The 21510-nt window shown below is 39.8% G+C and overlaps 2 protein-coding genes across 5 annotated transcripts; both read left to right on the top strand.

Annotated features, from left to right (window-relative positions):
- The first annotated feature begins 3460 nt into the window (after positions 1–3460).
- ptpdc1b (protein tyrosine phosphatase domain containing 1b) lies at positions 3461–12183 on the top strand. Of its 3 annotated transcripts, none has more exons than XM_049016120.1 (10): positions 3461–3590; positions 5017–5111; positions 7155–7326; positions 7477–7557; positions 7957–8075; positions 8689–8826; positions 8955–9913; positions 10166–10351; positions 11413–11523; positions 11601–12183. In XM_049016120.1, the coding sequence occupies exons 2-10, from the start codon at positions 5102–5104 to the stop codon at positions 11733–11735; spliced, it is 1911 nt and encodes a 636-aa protein (XP_048872077.1). In that variant the 5' UTR covers positions 3461–3590; positions 5017–5101; the 3' UTR covers positions 11736–12183. The 3 variants fall into 3 exon arrangements, 2 of the variants coding, with proteins under 2 accessions (XP_048872077.1, XP_048872076.1); XM_049016119.1 differs by having other exon boundaries at positions 7954–8075; XR_007398357.1 differs by lacking the exon at positions 11601–12183 and having other exon boundaries at positions 7954–8075; positions 10166–11199.
- Positions 12184–14500: 2317 nt separating this feature from the next.
- On the top strand, positions 14501–19307 carry fbxw12 (F-box and WD repeat domain containing 12). Of its 2 annotated transcripts, none has more exons than XR_007398358.1 (10): positions 14501–14689; positions 15021–15058; positions 16075–16244; positions 16401–16522; positions 16595–16801; positions 16898–17062; positions 17141–17357; positions 18211–18392; positions 18477–18602; positions 18843–19307. XR_007398358.1 is itself a non-coding variant. In XM_049016130.1 (10 exons), exons 1-10 carry the CDS (start codon positions 14591–14593, stop codon positions 18940–18942), a joined length of 1431 nt encoding a protein of 476 aa, XP_048872087.1. In that variant the 5' UTR covers positions 14501–14590; the 3' UTR covers positions 18943–19307. The 2 variants fall into 2 exon arrangements, 1 of the variants encoding a protein (XP_048872087.1); XM_049016130.1 differs by having other exon boundaries at positions 18472–18602.
- The last annotated feature ends 2203 nt before the right edge of the window (positions 19308–21510 follow it).

Genomic DNA, 21510 nt, shown 5'->3' with positions numbered 1-21510 from the left:
CAATGACTGAGAAGTATGCACCTAATACTTTTGTCCATATAGTGTAGCTAGATAGATAAGTGAACCAACACCAGGAGGCGCTGTACTCAATGGCAAGGTAAACGTTGTATATGGATATTGGGTCCACCTGAAGAAAAGAAATGTGTAATGTGTTGCATATATGTAAAGAATGCCAGAGAGGCAAAGGATTCAAGGTTTCTGTCTCTGTTTTCTAATTAATGTTTAGAACTGTTAGAATTTTCTATGCTCAGTCCACACAGTAAATAGCAGAGATTAGTGCTGAATAGCAGAGATGAGCTATACCAGTGTTTCCCAACCCAGTCCTCGCGGAATGCTGGACAGTCCATGTTTTTCCTTCCTCTCAGCTCCCAGCGCACCTGTACCAGGTTTTTCGGTGTTTCTGATTGGCTGGGAGCTGGGAGGGAGCAAAAATGTTTATTGTCCAGGGTTCCCCCAGGACTGGGTTGGGAAACACTAAACTATACTACCAAAACAATGAGCTCCCAAAATGACACATCTGCTACCAGGAAATTGGTATTTTAATTGAGTGGTGTGTCATCTAGAATCAAGTGGAATAAATAAAAGCTTAACCTATGCATTAGATCAGAACATTCTTCAGCTTTCTTAAGATATCCTAAGTGGAAGATTTTTGGCCTCCCCAAGTTACCCATGAGCCTGATGTGGACAGTCATCAAAGAAAATGATTCTAGAATCATTAACAGAAACCCTGTCAGTGATTCGGTATCTGCAATCATTCATGTGATTCAGTAATACATCACAGAGCTTCAGTTACCCTATCTATGCACAAGAAAACATGGATACAAAAAATGTTTTCAAACAAAATGCAAAATCCATCCATCCATTTTCCAATCTGCTTATCCTACTGGGTTGCGGGGGGGTCTGGAGTCTATCCCAGAAACAATGGGCACAAGGCAGGGAACAACCCAGGATGGGGGGCCAGCCCATCGCAGGGCACATTCACACACCATTCACGCACACATGCATTCCTATGGGCAGTTTAGCAACTCCAGTTAGCCTCAACATGTCTTTGGACTGTGGGGGGAAACCGGAATACCTGGAGGAAACCCCACGACAACATGGGGAGAACATGCAAACTCCACACACATGTAACCCAGGCGGAGACTCTGAGGTGTGAGGCTACAGTGCTAACCACTGCACCACCATGCCGCCCCCAAAATACAAAATAAGCAAGGTAATTGAAGATATAATTTAATCACTCTAATTACAAATTTTAGTACTAATGTCATCTATAAGATGTGACTTAAAATTTAAAAGAATTGTGTGACAAGAATCAGTGCTTTTTTCACAATGAAAATGAAAACCAGTGAGCTGAGGGGGATTACATGGTCCCTGGGATGCTTCGTCATTGGTCACTCAGAATGTGGTACTTACAGCTTTGCAGATGACTGGCTCCCTCTGGCTTCCTCCACCTCCAGGGGCAGGGCTGACATAAGCAACACACTTTACAAGCTTTGTGTAATCCACTGTTATCCAAAGCTAGGCCAAAGCAAAGCTGCCCGATTACTATCAGTGGTGATTTGTAAGTGTCTTCCAGGGCAACAGAGCAGCTAGAAGCTCATTTAATATCTAGTGTCTTGTCCTTAGCCTAGAGGCCAAGAGACACAAATTTTCAATCTTTATTGTTTTTCCCACAATTTCATGCAGTTCTCTGTTATGAAATACTGTGTTGTGGTATGGCCATTATTTTACCATTAACAGAGAGCACACAGCAGTAACAGAACAGCTGTAAATGCCACATAGGCCCATAATGTTATTACAAGAAATCATCCTCATTTGAACAAAATAACATAATAAATTATGCTCATTCTGATATTTAGCTAATGACATTTCAAAGCATGTGAAATAATTATAACCTTTTAGTTGCCATACATTTTGTGTATTCAAGTGTATGTAGTCCAAAAGCTTAATTTTTTTTGCGATGTTTGCGTGAGATAAGACTGCATGGAAATTTTATTAATCAGCATTTCACAAAAATAGATATAATTTGGAATTTTTGAAGATAAAAAAAGATATTTATTTATTAGGACTGCTAGTTAGTGAAATAAGTGGTTGAATTATTCTTACAACACACCTTATGCAAAACAATACACTGTATTGTGTAATATATGCAGATGTTTGTATTAGAATCTATATATTATCAAATGATTGTGAACCAGTTTTTAGGCACTATAAAGGTGATATGTTTATATTCATATTCTCCCACCAAACACCTTCCATTTCAGAATGACCTGTAAATATGTATGTAATGTTACAGTATACCACAGGATTATCACCGTACTTGGTCCCACAGTGCATCAGACTGATGTGCTTCTAAACTATTTTCTTTCTCAGAGGAGAATGCCTTGGTCAGCATCAGCAACGAGCCAATAAGGTGCTTGCATTGCTGGCCTTTCCTCACCTACTTAGTTTAAGGCAGCTAAGGCCAATGATCTCTTGGCAATTAGGAACATCTTCTTATCCCGATGGCACAGCCTCCTTTTGCTAATTAGCAATCACTGCAGTTCCTCAACACAGAACTTGCCTCTGGGCTCTGTTATCCTGTGTAGAACGAATTTACAATCCCCTTCAAGACGATTGCAATAGCCATGCCAATTCATTTGGATTTGCTATCAACTGAGGACTTTTGTCTTTCTGTTCAATAGATGAAAGCAGGATGAGTGTTTGAAATTTCATCTTTTAATTCCTGGTATTTTCATCCAGATGCATCAAACAACATAACACCATTTTCAGGTGAAGTGATTAGTTGTTGACACATCACACAACGTGTCCTCTGCATTTAATCCACAGGGTAGCAGCTAATTCCGCACCCAGGGAGCGGTACCTTACTGGTTAGGGATTCAAACCAGCAGTCTTTCAATTACAAGCAGGCCTCTCTAACCATTAGGTCACTATCAGCGCTGTGTTAAAGCTCATACGATCTACCACAATACCATAGTGGGTACGTTTTTCAAAAGTTTCCTAAATAAAATCAAGAAGAAGGGTTTAACGCATTCACTACAGGTTTAACAAATTTCAGCATTTGATTTTGTGTAGATATGCAGATTTATAGCATATGTGTAAATAATGTTGATTTCCAAATGATAGGAATCAGTTTCAGCTTGCTGTACAGCTGTGACTCAATAGTTCTTAAATACTTGGATTAGGGGTGAATCCAGTGGCAGTTATAAATAGTGGGCTAATTCATTATTGCCAGCCTATGGTTGTAGGGGAGACGTGCCTGGAATGGGAAGCCACAAAAATGTGTGTAGCTATGCTTTCTGCAGGGCGACTTCCTCCAAGGGTGACTTTTTACATTGTATCCTTCATGCTGTCACTAAAGTGCTTATTGTCACATGACTATTGGCATCCGATGGAGCCCAAGGGAGGCAGTGAGAGTGTGACATGGGTGGGAGGGATTAAATAGAACTGGGACAAGACAGAGTGCCGGTGTGGATGGATCTGGTGGGTTCTTTCTTGCTAAGGTGAAAAAGCTGTCGGCATAGTGGAGACAAACGGTTCTTTGTTCTGATCGATGTTGTTGGATTGCTTTTCAGTGGAAGACTAATGAGGTATGGATATTACTCATTTTTATCCTCTCAAATAAATAGCTATTTATAATTCTGTACTATAACTTACTAAGACAAATTCTGATTCACTGCAGCAGCTCTGTTACACAACGAGTTGTAGTTTTCTCTTTATGGCATGACATTAATTTTACACTATTACAATTCAACACTACTACAATTCTACTTGGCGTTCACAATCACACTGCCGTTTTTTTTTTTGATCAGATGTTGACAGGGAAAAGTAGTGATGTGACATATTTTACCTAGATTTCAGAGTTTCTCTTGTCAAAGTAAAGCAGGGACTAGGCATCAGAGGTTTCGAATGCTGTAAGCTCGTAGAAACTTTTGTAAAAGGAAGATGAAACCTTTGTTGTGTTTTTTTCCTGTTGGAAAGATCAGTTGCTCTGCAGTTTGTACTACATACAACACCTTATCATTTATTATGGAAAGTGGCTCTGGAAATGGCGAGTGGTGATCCTCGGATGTTGTTATAACGCAGCCCTACACACAAATATCAGTGCTAGAACTACGATTAAACTGTGTGACTGAGAGCATGTGCTCGGCTTAGATGTGCTTATCAGCATTAATCGTTGCTGGTTAATTATGTAAATCTAATTTCAGTTAACACAATAGAATGTGCTCTGTCATGCTTGAATTGCACTATTATGCCTGAACCTTTCTATTCAACAAAATATACATACAGTTGACACAATGTCATTTTATGCAGTTGCATCAGAGACTACAATTTCTAGTACTTTTACTTTAATACTATTAATTAATTAAGCATATTTACAAGCAAGTACGTACTTAGTTTTACTTAAGTAGAAAGACCAATGGGGTACTTCAGCTTCTACTAGAGTATATTTTTGCCTGTTTATTTCTACTTTTGCTTAAGCAAATTGTTTGAGTACTTCTTCCACTACTGATTTTATATATAACATCCTTCAGTGACACTAATATGCTAAATATGTTGTGCTTTGTCTTAAAGATCATGTATTTCATTTTTGCATGTCATGTGAAACAAATAAATAAATAAAATAGATAAAATAAAATTTTATCTAATGATTCTGCTTATAAGTGACACATACTGAAAATCAGTATGTGTAATATATATGTGCAATATGTGCAATATAATACAAAATGTTGACAAAACTGTTACAATTCATACAAAACAAATTGAAAATTCTTTTAATACATTTTTACTATAGATTTTTCTTTTCACTCAGACTAATTTCACTTTCAGGTGTCAAATCCAATAACATGCAACATCTGAAATACTTTCAAGGTTGGTGGCACGTTGATGTTGTGTTTAGCACTGTGGAATGAATGCACTGGCCTCTCTTGTTTTGTGGCAGCTAATAAAGGCCCAGGCACACATTGAGACTGAGTGACAGTCTGTAAGCCTGTAATGTTTGCTCCCGATATACAGGTCCTCCAATGGCAGCAGAGCTGGTCTGCTGAGTGACACGCCTTAATCCCTCAGGATAGCCTGCAGTGAAGAACCTAACATCTGCATGGCTTCAGGTACGGTCCAGTTACTAATAGATAAAATGGAGGTGTGGCAAATTAATAGAGTATGATCAGTATGCAATGGCTTGCAGAAGTATTCAACTCCCTTGAAAGCCATAATAAAGATTTATACACATTTTTCTCTCTTCAGTATTGTTATTGTGAATTCTGTAACAATACATTTCCAAAGTCAAGATAATCTATTTTTTGTGGATATTTAACTGAAGAAGATAAACTCAGAATTTAGTGCTTGCATAGAGTAAGTATTCAACCTCTGCACTTTTGATATCTTGTAGGGAAACCTTTTGCTGCAATAACAACCTTAATTCTTTTGGGGTAAGAATGTACCAGCTTTCCCCATCACACAGGAGTGATTCTTCTCCATTCATCCTGGCAGAATTTATAGAGATCCTCTAGGTTGGTGGAACGGCATCTCTGAATAGCAGCTTTCATGTAGTTCCACAGATTCTCAGCAGGGTTAAGATCAGGGCTTCGACTTGGCCATTCCAGAACATTCAGCTTTCTGTTTCTGAGCCATTGCAGTGATGCTTTGGCCTTATGCTTTGGGTCATTGTCATGTTGAAAGATACATCTTCTTCTCAGCCATATGTTCATAGCAGACTGGAACAAGTTCCCCTGCAATATTGTGCAGTATTTTTGTCCATTCATTGTCCCCTCAACTCTGACAAGATTCCCAGCACATGAAAACTATTCCCATACCAATATGCTGCCTCCACCATATTTCACCATACAGTAGGTACAGTATGACGTTTCATGAGGCATGCTAAGTGTTAGCCTTACACCAAACATGCCACTTTGAAGTCTGGCAAAAAAGTTCTATTTTGGTTTCATCTGAAACCTTCTCCCATATCTTAACTGGGTCTCTCATGCTTAGATGCAAATACCTTGCGTGCTTTTAGGTGGATCTTCTTAAGGAATGGCTTCTTGCTACCCTCCAGTAGAGGCCTGTTTTATGGAGAGCATTTGATATTGTGGACCCGTGCACCTTCACTCCAGTTTCAGCCAAAGAGCACTGCAGACTTCTGAGAGTGACGGTTGAATTTTTAGTAGCTAAACCAGTTGATGTCATCTTGCTCTGATGCTCTGGTACTTTTCCTGCCTTGTGCATTTCAATGACATTGTTTCCCACATCAGCAGAATGCTCCATTGTCTTCATTTTTGCAGTGCTTGTCCAACAAAGACAATGGCCGTTCCAAAGGGTACTTCATATTTCCAGAGAGAAACATCAGGACTAAATAGTACCTAATTTTGTTTAATTATGGTTTAATAACTGTCACCTTTGTGCCGTTTGTTATCCCTTTTTTATCTGGTTAAATGGATACACTAGTGCTAGACTTAATTTAAATAGTGTTTTAATATTATCTGAATTTGCCTGAAATTGACACTAAGAAAATGCCCTAATATAAAAACATAATTTTAAAACAAAATGTTTAATTTGGCACACAATTATATCATACTTTTCCGGGTCAACTTCCCGTTTGCCGCTGGTCACAATCCTTCACATGATGTCACAGAAATTATTTCATATAACTTTGGTCATGTGCTTCCACAGTAAGGTCTCAGCACCAATTGCTTTGACTATTTTCAGTGCAGAAGTACAATGTTGTTTTATTATGCTGTCCTAATTTACCGGATGAACTTTTATTAGGATGCCGGAACTATCTGTGCAGTTACCCAACAATAATCAACACCCACGTGACATCTGTGGAACAGTATTTACCAAAGCTGGGGTATAATGTATATTATATATATTATATTAAATATAAAAGATTTCTCAATGAATCATTGATTAATCAATTATTGATATAATCAACAATGACAGCCCTAGTCCCGAGGCTAAACCAGTTCAGAACCAATTTGTTATTGTAATAACTAACATAACTAACACAAGGATGCAAGAGAAAAACAACAGTATCACTGAATAGAACTTGTCTAGTTGCAGTATGAAGCTGGATACGTTCTAGCAAGGAAATTAATAAACAGAACTTAGAACTGATGAGCTTGTGGCACCTAGTTGTACTGTGCTACTTCTCCCAGTGAAGATGAAGGTTCCCTGGGCAACGTATACCATGGTGGGGGAGACGCTGCGGCAGCTGATTCCCAGTCACATGCAGTGTTCCATGGGCTGTGGTGGGCGTGCCTGCAAGTATGAGAATCCATCCTGCTGGAGTGAAGACCAGCAGGCTATCAAGGGCCTCTACTCCTCCTGGTGGGCACCTCAATCGCTGCAACCTCACTATGCTTCAATAGGGAACATAGGAAGAGATTTGTGAACCAGTCTGGTGAATGAGCCAATGCACATTGCAGCACGTTCTGCTACTCTCAAAATGTGTCCTTTCTCAATGTTTTCTTATGCCAGGATTACTGAGAATATCCTGGCTATGGCAAGGCCTTCAACCGAAATCATAGAAAAATACAACATCATTGAACAATTTCAAAGGTAAAAGTATATTTTAGAACGGATGATTTAAATTGTTCCTATTGTGATGCTTTTTAATTCAACCCTCAGGGAGACTGACCAGATACCGGATGAAAATTATGCAGTACCATGCAATACAAATGGTGGTATTCATTCAGATTATTTACATTATTCCTTTGAACTGTGCTGAATTGAATGGCCATGTTAGGGCCCCAATTTTCTCATCTGTTGATTTTTACTGGGATAATATATCAGTTATTTTTCAGATACTTTTAGTCTTTTAGACGACAGTTATTATTTATTAATCTTTAAGTCACCGTGGATAAAATTATCAACTTAATAAAGAAATAAAACATTCACCCATTAAACAAAATATAAATGACACACCATGGCACTTTGTCCATCTCTGTCTCTCAGCAGGTATGGCCTGAGGACAATCATCAACTTGCAGAGCCCTGGGGAGCACGCCAGCTGCGGCCACCCCCTGGAGCGTTACAGTGGCTTTACGTATCGCCCAGAGGCCTTCATGGAGGTGGGAAGTGAGTTTACAGTTTTTTTTTCTTTTTGCAAGATTTTGCTGATTTTCGGAGGGCGACAATTGATTGTTTACTATCAGCAACTGAGCGATAAAAAAATTGAATAATATATACATGTATAATATATTCAAAACAGCTGTTCTATAGTATGATAAAACAGGACAAGACAAGAGGAGGGATCGGGCTGGAAAATCACTTTTTAGGTTTCTATAACTAGAACATCACCTTCCATTTGTTAACATAAGGGTATGTGTCACGATCATGGATTGCGGGTAAGGCGCACGGGCAGACAGGCAGGCAAGGATCAGGCAGGCAGTCCAAAGTCGGGGAAACTGGGGTTCATTCAGAGGACTATGGACTAGAGACATGCTAACTAACAACAGCTAACATCAATGACAGATGAGGAACTGAGGTAAGACACGGACTGAAATAGACAAGACTGATCAAAATAATGGGACACAGCTGAGGACGATCAGGGAAGCACACGTGGGAAATCAGGGGGCGTGGGAAACACGAGGAGCGGACAAGCCGGGCATGACAGTATGTAATTAGGTTTATATATTAAATGTAATTTTTTAAATGCATCAAATAACTGAAAAATCTTTTGAACTTTCAGTTTATTTTTACAACTTTAGATGGAGGGACTATGGTGTGGCATCTCTCACAACAATCCTAGACATGGTGAAGGTCATGTCATTCGCATGTCAGGAGGGGAAGATGGCCATCCACTGTCATGCTGGACTTGGAAGAACAGGTGAACCAACAATATCAACATCATTCATTTTATCTTAATTGAAGACCAGTAACCATACAGTACAATAAAAATACTTTTTGAGTATAGTTTTTTGGATAATTTCTTTTACATTGTTTTGATTTGTACAGGTGTGCTGGTGGCTTGTTTCCTGGTGTTCACAACAAGGATGAGTGCAGACCAAGCCATTGTGATCGTACGAGAAAGGAGGCCAAATTCAATTCAAACCAGGGAACAGCTGCTTTGTGTGAGGGAGTTTGCACAGTTCCTGGTCCCTTTGAGAACTATCTTCTCGTGTGCCAGTCCCAAAGCCAATGTTGTCACTCTCTCTCAGTTCCTAATCCGTCAACAGCACCTGCTACATGGCTATGAGGCACGGCGATTTAAGAACATGCCAAGACTCATACATCTCATATGCAGGCTCCTTCTGGATATTTCTGAGACCCGGCAGGTCATTGAGGAAGAGGTTCTGGAAATTCCTGACTTATCAGGGGAGAAAATTATGTCCCAAGAAACCATTCGACCACCAGACAGTGATATGATAGGAAAGGACATCCTTCGTCTACCTGGCCCACAAGCCATTGCCAAACGAACCTCCGAATTTTACATTCGAAGGAGCCTTAGCTACAGTGACCCAGACCTTTGCAGACTACAATCCACTGACCATTTTCAGAACAATCAAACTGAGTCACTGTCAACTCATTGTAGCAGGAAAAAATCCTTCTATGACACCACTGGCTCAGTCTGGGAGCAGCCTCACTTTCACAAGAGGCAGCTTCTTAAAAACATGAAACGCAGCAAATCTTTGGGCTCCCCATACAATCGTAGGAAAATCAGCAACGCAACCATTTTGTCAACTTGGCTATTGCAGCAGAGCTCAAAGTTTGCCCAAGAGTCATCAACAGGCAACGAACCAGCGTCTTGCACTGCTGCTTATGAAGACAGGGACACGTCCGCAGATGTCCCCTTTATCACGATACAGACAGAGCTCACCCTGGAGAACCGACGTTTACTAGTAGCCCAGGCACTTGGTGTGGACCTGGAAGAAGAAGGGGAGGAAGAGTATGGACAGAAAATCTCAAATTGGCAGGTAGGCGGAGATTATACTCTTTTTTCATGAAAGAGCTACTTAGAAGTTCAAGCTAAAATCAGATTTTTTTATATCACTTTTACCTTCTGTTTTTATATTTTTATATCACTACCTTCACTTATAAATTGTGTGCTTTGTAGAATATGCTTTCAGTGTCTGGCTTCAGATATTCCATAAATAATGCTTTCCTAGTCTCATTCTCATTATATGAATCTGCTGAAATTACATGCGTACTATTCATTGGGCTTACAGAAGGAACTGAACTCTAAAGACGGGGCTTGGGAACGCTTGTGCGTGGAGAAGGATCCCTTTATCCTCTCTGGTTTGTTGTGGTCTTGGCTGGAGCAGCTGAAGGAACCTCTAATCTGCCAAAAGGAGGTGAAAACACTGGAGAAGAATAAGCAAGATGGCAACACTATCCTTAATTTATTGGACAAGGTCATAAATTTGTCCAACCTATACTGACCTTTAAGTCTTATGGTTTGGCCGTTGTGCATAGCTGTCTAGTTGAAGTGTGAGTGCGTGCGTGTGTATTATGTTTATATTACATTGTGGGGGACCAAATGTCCCCCACAATGTGATAAAAACCTTTTATTTTAATGTTGTGGGGACCATTTTTCAGGTGCTCACAAAGATCTGTAACTGCAATCAAAAAGCTAATACTTAGAAAAGTCTCATATTTAGTTTGGTTACACAATGGTTAAGGTTAAGAGTTAATGGTAATGGTTAAGGTTAGAGTTGCGTAGGGGCTTAAGGTTGTCATGTTGGGATTAGAGTTTTCCCCATAGAAATGAATGGAGATTCTCCACATAGATATTTCAAAATTACAAACCTGAGTGTGTGTGTATCTATGTATGTGCATTTGTGTGTGTGCGTGTGTGTGTTTCAATTCATGTACTCAGATCTGCAATATACTGTATATACCACCCTTGTGCATTTAATGGCCAATTTAAATAAGACAATAATTACTTTTTTACATAAATTTGTGTTTTTCTTATCTCGGGGACTATTGACTGTTTTGATTAGGATTAAGCAAATAATTTTGTCTGTGGCTTAAGGGCAAACAAGTCTGAAAGGACAATGATGGCTTTGGAAAAGATCTATTGTACATATGTGAGCTGTACATATGTGAGCTGTACATATGTGAGCTGTACATATGTCTCAATCAGTGTTTGCCACCCCTGGCCTTGAGGACCCTCAGACAGTCCATATTTTTGCTCCTTCCCAGCGCCTGGCAAAAACCCTGGCATGTCTGGGGGTCCCTGACCAAGTCGGGAAACACTGTGGTAAATAACATACATTTAATTTTAATATTTTGTTTTTTAAAATATTTCAAATTGTTGTTATATGTAAAGGGAGTAATAAGAAAGGCAGGTTTCCATAAACCTTAGTTGTGGATTCTGGAATATTATTTTAGCTGGTCAGATCCAACCACAATCATGTTTATTTTTATTCAGGGACATTGTTATACAAAATTTATTTTTTAATGTTTTACACAGGGATCCAAGAGGACACTAATGTGCATTATTGACTGCTTTGCCCATTTGTTCATTGTACCAGAGAAAGTTGAAGAGGCGTTTCTAAACAGGACAATAAAGGCTTTCACAAAGGTATGTGAAGTTCATCAAAATCTGTTGATGTTAAATGTTGATGGCTTTGGGTAATAAATGTCTTTATATTAATCTAGATGAGGAAAGACTCCGACGAGGGAAAGGCTGTTTATAACAGCATGAGAACAATCCTTTTGCCAGTTCTGCATGAGATAAGAATGAAGGCCATGGAAAAATCAGACTCAACTGGCTCCCCTCAACAGGTCATGTGACCGTGAACAAGTCATTCTACAGCATCTGCCGCTGAGGAAGATTTGGGAATGGTGACTCACTGCAATCTATGGGGTTTCCTTTAGCTATGCTTAATATTTCTGTTGTAAATAATCAAATATATTCAGTCAGATCCTTATCTTATACTTTTAAAGTTTTTTTTGTATTTCCTAAACGTTTCTGTGCCATAAATATATTTGTCTTATCCACTGTATTTTGCACAGTTGGCAACATGTCAGAGCTGGTATGAAGCTGTCAGCTACACTGCATTGTAGTCGATGTAACCAGGGGTGGGTTTGTTGGTTCCGGTGCCCCACTCAAGAAGTTACAGTGTAGTGACTCTTTGTGGCCAGCAGGGGCTCTCCAAACCTTGGTTGTCCACGTAAATGAGTTAGTTGATAGCACCAATGAATACCTTGTTTGTTTGTTCCACCCCTCCCCCCATATTTACTGAACCTCTGAATGAACTTTTTTTCATAGCAATTGATTGAAAAGTTTCATTAGTAAAAAAAAAAAATAATAATAAAAATAGCAGTTAACTGTTTGAAAGAGAAATTATCTCTGAATTGTCTGAAATTTAAAATTTGGATAAGTCTTCACGAAGATAGATGGTTACAATCACAAATTGTTTATTGTTTGTTTGAATGGTTCTTATGTGGCAGAGATGAGTGAATTTGCAGTGCAGGTGGATCGACTAACAGCATCAGTATGCTGTCACCTAGATTAATGTTTTAATATAATATGGTATAATTCATAAGACAGAACCATACCAAATAATTTCTAATGGTTTACAGGTCAGGCCAGGTCAATTAAAAATAAAGAACAAAATAAACTCTCCCCAGAAGCCTGTTGGAAAAGTAAAACTTTTCAACACTTTTTAATTTTTAATACAATAGCTTTCTGTAATGTCCTGTCGGCCATGTCCGCCTGACCCTCCTGTCTCCTCCCTGAAGTGGCCCTGATGAGTCCCGCCTGTTGTTGTCTTTGACTTCCCCGCCCCTCTATGACAGGGCTGCCAATCATTTCTTATTGGTCGAACCTTCTGGAAAACACAGCTGAAACAAGATTGTCCCCTAATAATGTTCTTTGTATAATTATGGCAAGAAGCCTGGATCTAGCCAAGGACACTACGGTAGGAAAGCAAAACTGTACACAGATTTGATTGATAAAAAGTAGCAAGTCTTGGTGGGTTCAGCCGGCCATGTTGTGCTTAGCGGCAGAGCTAATTATATTATATTGATAAGCTACATTGCTTATAAAGTGGATTACTCATTTAACCAGGGTTAAATCAAGACACAGATACAGAAACTCCGAAGCTAACGTAAAATACATAGTTATTTTGATTACACCCTGCAGCATTAATTGATCTACATTTTCTGAAGGTCACACTTTTTATGGGTTACAGCAACATCTTCTTAATAGTGTCCTATGATTACATTCTCTACATGTTTTACAGTGCTAAATAATATTCCATATTGTCATAGGTTGCCACCTTTACAATAAGTCACTTTGTGAAATTTCTTCAATGTTACATATTCCAGTCAACTGTAAGTAGTGTTCTTGCAAACTGGGAGCTTTTAGGAACAACAGAAACTCAGCCATGAAGTGGCAGACAACGACAAGTAATAGAGTGGGGTTGCCGAGTGCTGAAGCACGTAATTCATAAAAGTCACCAACGCTGTGTCGACAACTGCAGAGTTCCAGACGTCCTCTGGCATTAACCCCAGTACAAAAACTGCGCTGGGAGCTTCATGAAATGGGCTTCCATGGCCGAGCATCTGCATGCAAGCCTCACATCACTGAGTGCAATGCCAAGCGTCGGATGGAGCAGTGCGAAGCACAATGCCACTGGACTCCGGAAACCTGATATGTGGAGTCATGGATCTTGCTTCTCCAACTAGCAGTTTGATAGACATGTCCGAGTTTGGCGGATGACAGGAGAACGTCACGGTCAACATGCTCAAGGAATCACCTCAGCGGTGTAAAAAATTAAGAAGAGCAATCCAGTTATCCCTACTAATTACTGCTAATCCGTTAGGGCTGTGGAACCTGTGGGTCCTCTGCCCTTATAAGGCAGAAGACACCTTCGATGGGATTTCAATTCACTGTGGGTCAAATGCTCACATAACCATGTGCTATTTATTTTATACCTTTTCATCTAACCAGACCCACACAGCACAGGGACAAACTAATCCTGTGTTATTACATCAGTGTTGCCTGGAATTTCACAGGTTTGATATATACTGAGCAAGGTTAGATCAAGGCTGAATTTTGTCCCTCAGAATATCCATCCTAAATTTGCATTCCTATCTTGACCATCCCACGTAAGCATTTCTAATTTAGATTTAATAATCAATTTGTTTTTCATCATTTGGAACTCGTTCTGTCTCTGGTTTCGCTACTACTTTAAATTGACCATATCCAGCACACTTTCTGATATTATTTTAAATGACACGTACCTATATTGTTATATATTTTATAAAGTCTACGATGAAGTATATTTTTGACTCAAACTTTATGAATTGCATAATGACAAGTGAGTAAACGATCATGAAAAGGTGAAACAACGCTGTTTTGTCATTTAAAAAGGTGCGTAAACGGCGCTTATCCTCCATTGCACTCCTGTATACATGGATATCGTACGCATGTGTTTATTTACATGCTTTGACTTTAAGGATAAACCAAAACAGACACAGGCCGCCTTGATATTAAAGGCATAAACCCCTTAATAGCGCCTTTCGTACTTTCGCGCTGAATCGCGCAACCAATTGGCGTCTATTTCCGTGTTTTTACACTGAAACAAACATTACTTGGGAGTGTGGTGACGATTACATTTACTTTAATAACATTTTAAACTATGGATTCTGATTTATCCGATTTAACCTTGGATTGCTTGATTCACGTTTTCTCGTTTCTTACTGACAACGACTTAATAAACGCTTCGGGTGTTTCTAAGGTTCGGATGCTTTATTAGCTGTTAGCGGTTAGCCAGTACGCCTGAGATACTCAGATTATGTTTGCTAGCTTCATTTCGGCACTTTCTATCTGATGTTTTGACTCTGTGTCAGATGTAAAATTTGTTTCTTTCTTTAGAGAACAAACTGACATCCTTATAGATAAAAAATACAACCACTTTTTACTTCTTTTGACATAGGTTTGTAAGACGACCAAAGGGATTGTAGCTGAGACTGCATATGTACATGTTGTTCATAAAAAAATAAATGATTGTCTATATAGCATTAGCCGGTAAAATGAAAAGTTAATTATTAACTGATGTTTTTTTACAGCGGTGGTATGAAGCTGCAGAGACACCCTGGCTCTGGCGGTGAGTATTTCTCCTTCATGCCTTTTAAATACCCGGAAATCAGTAATTCACTACTTCCTGTAATTTGTTTGATATTATCTGGAATCGTAAATATGAAATGTTTCTCCGTCACTGTACTATTACAGTCATTTATTCGGCTGACACATTTGTCCAGTTCGACAAACAAGTTCATTAAAATCCGGGCAAAGTCAGGCTCCTAAGTGCGTATGGAGCACAACTGGCAGCAGGTGTATTAGGGGAGAGGGGGGGCTTCACTCCCCACAGATACCCGCTATCTGTCCAAGACGTTTCCCGTGCATAAGTTTTCCATCAAGACTTGTATTGTATTGAATCGTTCTATCACCCCACCCCCCTCTCCCTTTGACACTGATAGACCATTTTATGGAGATCTAATGGAGATATAATCACTGAAATATTAAAATTTATTACATTTAGTAGTTTGACCAAACTTAGTAATTTCTTTGCCGTGCATGTTTCAGAAATACATCTTACTTAAATAAATCTGCATTCTAAGTAAAAGTGAACATAAACAAATCAAATCTAAGACTAGAAATGGTGCAAAGACATTGAATCATCATTACATTAGACTGGTTTGACAAACTGTGGTGCACTGGTCTGTGTATTGCCCCGTGTCCTGCTGGAAGCTCTTCTGATGAGCAGGTGACTCTAGTCAGCATTTAAAGCCTCGAAAAATGAACTACTTTTCGACACAATTAGCTGGAAAGTCTTAGTGCTTCAAGAAGTTTCATCTGACCCTCTGTAGTAAAATGTACTGTGTACATTTGTTAAGTCTTAAATAAAGATCATATATTTTGGGAGCTGTTCATAGAGAAATCTAAACAGTTCAAAATGTATATATTTTATTAATCCATTAGTGGGCAGCTCAAGTAAAACCATTAAGCAGTATTGGTAAGTTTCGCTAATTATTTTTATCATCAGAAGTACTCCACATTACTTACCACTAACACTAAATGTTACAACTTTTTACATCTCCTTGCACTGGCCTACATATATAGACAGATGTGTCTGCATCGCTGGAGCTTCTGTAATATCAGTCGGTGCAGTTCAGAAAATGGAAAGAGGACCTGGAAGAGTTATTACCTTCAGCGCTCCAGTTTGGAGCATAAGATGAAGACGGGTCGATCGTGCACTGACTACACATGCAAAAGCCTGAGGGGTCATACAGGTATGTATGAAGAACTTTAAAGCATGTGATAGCCAGTGTGGTGAGTACTTGAAGCACCTCAAGAAAAGAAGAGTGAAAGTGTTTGCATGCAGAAGATATTATTGTCCTTTGAGGTTTATCCGTGGTTCACATTGTCTTCATTTTTTTGCATAATAGGTAGAGTGGTTGGGCTTGCTTACCTGCAGGAAAACAGACATGACTCTGACAACTGGGAGAGACCACCCATTGTCTGCAGTGCATCTTCTGATGGTACAGTCCGTGCATGGAATGTTCAGCAGGTGAGCACTGTCCTTCCTGAAGAGCGATGCTGAATTAAAGCCAAAAATTAAGCTCTGCATCTCTTGGAACAGGGTGTCCAGCTGTGGTCAAGCCCTGTCCAAAGCCCTCTGTCAAGTATTGTCACTGATCCTCGGCGTGAATTTGTCTTCACCTCGGACACTTCAGGAATAATCAAAGCCTGGGATGGCTGCACAGGACAGGAAGTGGCTGCCTTCCCCACTGCAGTCTCCAAGTGCAAATTGCTGCTCTTTAGTGCTGATGACCAGTCTTCCCTCTTTGTTAGTGTTCAACTCAAAGTATAAACCTTATGAAAATTATTTCTGCACAAATAATGCACATTTTAAAACAACTCTCATCCTGCTGTTTTCTTGTAGGTTGGCACTAGCAGTGGTGCCTTGTGCATGTTGACAGTCCCCTCGTTGTCACTGGTCTGGCGTCAAGTGCTCTTTCAGGCTTTTAATATCGACATATTGGTTTCATCTCCTGATAAGAAATGGATCCTCGCAGCTAGCACAGAAGGAGCAGACTGTCACCCACAGGTAATTTTTATGCATCCCTTCAGTTTTGTCTCACTGAAGTCAGGATCGGTGTAGTTCACCAGAGATTTCGCTGCACAGGTTTTCTGCAGCCAGAGTCTGAGAAGTGTCACTGAGGACGATCCTCCTCTAGGGCAATCTCTGCCCATCTCCTGCTGTCTGGCTGCGGTTTTCCTGGCCTCTGAACCACCCCGGGTGGCTGTCCTGCACGGTGATGTATATGGACATCAGACAGACAAAACGATCTCCGTCTTTGAAATCACTATTAAAAAATCGAAATACAAACAGGAAGTTGAAGGTATTTTTTTTCTTATATGAAATATGATAATATTCCACATCCATCCATCCATCCATTTTCCAAACCGCTTATCCTATTGGGTCGCGGGGGGTCCGGAGCCTATCCCGGAAGCAATGGGCACGAGGCAGGGAACAACCCAGGATGGGGGGCCAGCCCATCGCAGGGCACACTCACACACCATTCACTCACACATGCACACCTATGGGCAATTTAGCGACTCCAATTAGCCTCAGCATGTTTTTGGACTGTGGGGGGAAACCGGAGTACCCGGAGGAAACTAATATTCCACATGTATTTTAAAATTTGGTATGGAATCATGCAAACTGGATACACATTCAAGTTATTTAACATTTGGATGGAAAACGTTTTTTTCCTGAATTTTCTTGAATCAGCTTCTGAGTTCTGATGCTATGAATGTTTTATAGTGATATTTATGAAAGAGTAAGTCCAATATTTTCAGAGTATCTCAGAGTATTCTCAGTCATGATGCTTTCCTATTGTATCTGTGCTTCACTTTTATACATATTCACATCTGCCAGATCATAATCTTTGAATTGGATTGTATGAACAGTTGCCCCAGTCTATAAAAATATCATCTGATTGAAGCTCTCACAACTGTTAGCTCATTTAACTCTGTTAACTTTATTCTATGCTGTAATTCCCTAACTGTTAAGTTAGCTCAGCAGCTCTGCCAAAAAGCATGGTGTAGTTTCTGGAGGCATTAAAACTGCATTAAATTAAAATTGACAGTGATGGTTTGGGAAGCGGAAGCTAATGGATGTTCAGGGGATCAATGTTAAATGTCCTCTTGCTGTTCACGTTCGTAATATTAATAAAATTCATAACAATCCAGTTCAGCAGGTAGAAACCTTTCCGCTGGGTTTGACTACTTGGCATGCAGATGTGCACCTGCAAGCTAGAGGGGCTGCTACCTTCGTGGTTGCAGCTGGGAACCACCTGAGAGTGTACACCCTAAAAGGTGCCTTATTGGCTACTTTTGAGGATCACACAGAGGCAATAGCATCTTTCTGCGTGGTGAGTTGTATATATTGTCCTTATTCTTGATTATATGTGCACTCGCATTTTTTCTCATTGTTACGGAACTGTGACGTAGGACAGTTTTCGCGTGGTTACGGCATCCCGTGACCTCTCCCTGAGAGTGCTCACCTGGAAGAAGGAACACCATGCTGGTCTGACTCTCGAGAGCCGATTCCACCTGCTGGGAGGATCTCACACCAGAGCCTGGTATGAGATAATAGTGTTAAGAAAACATCAAAGTACACAGAGAATACATGCACCTTTCAAATGACCACAAGCTCTATCTTTCTATATTTCTGTAGCTGTTACCTTAAAATCTTCAATTGTGTAAATATCTGTAATTGGAATTCAGTGCAAAATGCAGATAATTTATCCTGTTACACTTTCTTGCTGGTAACTTTGTACTTCTTACTGGTGTTATACTTTAAGTCTTTTTTTCTTTTGCAGGGGATTTACGCATGTAATCTGCGATTACACAAGTATTGTGGCCTCAGTGGAAGCCAGAGATGAAAAGGATGTTTTAAAGGCTTATTCCTTCAATGCTTGACCAGGCTTGCTCACCGTACAAGGAGTATAAGAACATACGATGTACCGGTCAATAACAATGATATTCAGCATATGTATCAGGAATAATGGCTGGGAAAAATCTAATGGCATGAACAATTTGACATGGGTTTATGGTTGCACAAATCCTAAGGCTTTGCTCCTTTTTCCTGTCATTTTGATAAACCCTAAATGGGAATTTGTCTATGGCAGTTATCACCACCCCTGCTCCTAGAGATCGCTCACTGTGCAGAGTTTAGGCACAGCCCTTACGTTGATTGGGGTCCATTTGAGCTCGGCAGTCCTACGGAGAAGTCCTGTATGGATTACCTGAAAATGTAAAAACCAATAAACATGTTTCTATGTGAATTCTGTGAGTCCTTGTAGTGACACCTAGGTCTGAAACTACACTTGTATGACTCCATTTATATGACAATTTGCAGAATCTTTCCTCACCAGTTTCTTTCTGGGTGTTTTAATGACCTTGTTTGAAAATGTCATTTATATTATTTATGTTTTTATATATTTAAATATTTACATTCCATTTAATTCTCTTTTGAAGCAAAATTGGCTGTGACATAAAAGAAAGAACTGTGAGAAATACAGTAGTGGTTAGGGCTGTTACAATCATTACATTTTCACTGACAATTAATTGTCATGCAGCTAATTGTGATTAATGATTTAATTGTCTTTTTGAATCCTAAGCCTGAAGAGAAACAGATTAGAATCATTCTTAAATCTAGCCTGGACAATTTTGCAGGACGTTGCATGATGGTCAAGTCCCAGATAACAGGCAACATCGTGCAATGGTCCTCCCAAAGTTTGCAGAGAATGTTCTTACTGTTATTAGTCTTAGTTGTAGTAGTAGTTGTTGGCCATTACACCTACAGAAACCCATCCATCCATCCATCCATCCATTTTCCAAACCGCTTATCCTATTGGGTCGCGGGGGGTCCGGAGCCTATCCCGGAATCAATGGGCACGAGGCAGGGAACAACCCAGGATGGGGGGCCAGCCCATCGCAGGGCACACTCACACACCATTCACTCACACATGCACACCTACGGGCAATTCAGCAACTCCAATTAGCCTCAGCACGTTTTTGGACTGTGGGGGGAAACCGGAGTACCCGGAGGAAACCCCACGACGACACGGGGAGAACATGCAAACTCCGCACACATGTGACCCAGGCGGAGACTCGAACCTGGGTCCCAGAGGTGTGAGGCGACAGTGCTAACCACTGCACCACCATGCCGCCCCCCCCTACAGAAACCTTTATGACTAAATCCATAGGCATCAATATGCCACTCTTCTGGGAAGACTTTCCAGGAGATTTTGGAGTGTATCTGTGGGAATTCTTGCCCATTCAGAAAAGCATTTGTGAGGTCAGGCACTGATGTTGGACACGAAGGCCCAGCTCACAATCTCCGTTCTAGTTCATGTGAAAAGTGTTTGATGGGATTGAGGTCAGGGTGCCAGTAAATTTCTTTCGCACCAAACTCACCCAACCATGTGAACTATGTTAGAGTTGCCGTGGAATATCTAGCAAGGAAGAAATTTCACAAACTGACTTATTGCAAAGGTGGCATTCTGTGACAGTACCATACTTGAATAAACTGAGCTCTAAAGAATGACCCATTCATTTACAAATGTTTGTAAACTTGACTGTATGGCTAGGTGCTTGATTTTATACACCTGTGTCAATGGGTCTGAATGAAACATTTGAATTTAATGATTAAGAGGTGTGTGCCAATTGTTTATATAGTGTATCTACTCTGTCGGTAGTTTCAATACCATTCTAATGTTTCAGGTTATCTGCCGCCCCCTTGTGGCCATTACGACACAGCATTTTTATGCACCAAACTGTTTCTTCGATTCAGGGTTGTCATGATATTCATTGTAGATTTTTTTTACTGACAAAAAATCAGTAAGTAGACTCCTTGATTGTGGAGCTCATATGATTTAAAGTGAGTCATACTCAAGAAAAAGGGAGTGTAAATCATAAATCATCCTTCCATATATATATATATATATATATTTATATATATATATATATATATATATATATATATATATATATATATATATATATATATGTATATGTATATGTGTGTGTGTGTGTGTGTGTGTGTGTGTGTGTGTGTGTGTGTGATATTCCAAAAGTAATACGAGTAAAGATTTCTTTTTCACTAGGTTACACAGTTACACTGTCATTGTTATAGTGCAATGAACAATGGTTATGCAGTGCAGGGAAAGGTATCACAATCATCAATTATAGACAGAGGTGGAAAGTTCAGGCCTAGAAAGTACAAATCCAGACTAAGGTTTTATTTCAACCAACCAGTTGAGAACTCTGTAACTATACTCAACTGGTTGTGTGAAACAAAACCTCGGTCTGGATTTGTACTTTCTAGACCTGAACTTTCCACTACTGTCTTTAATGAATTACTTTTGTGAGTAAATTCCCCAACACTGTGGTTATCGGGCATGACACAAACACTAACACTGATTCCGTAAGTTATGCTTTAGCATCCAAGTATGACTACTTGTACTGTCTAGTACCTTTCAGAAG

Source organism: Brienomyrus brachyistius, chromosome 6, assembly GCF_023856365.1.
Source record: "Brienomyrus brachyistius isolate T26 chromosome 6, BBRACH_0.4, whole genome shotgun sequence".
Classification (NCBI taxonomy): domain Eukaryota; kingdom Metazoa; phylum Chordata; class Actinopteri; order Osteoglossiformes; family Mormyridae; genus Brienomyrus; species Brienomyrus brachyistius.
This window is presented reverse-complemented; position numbering and strand designations above follow the sequence as displayed.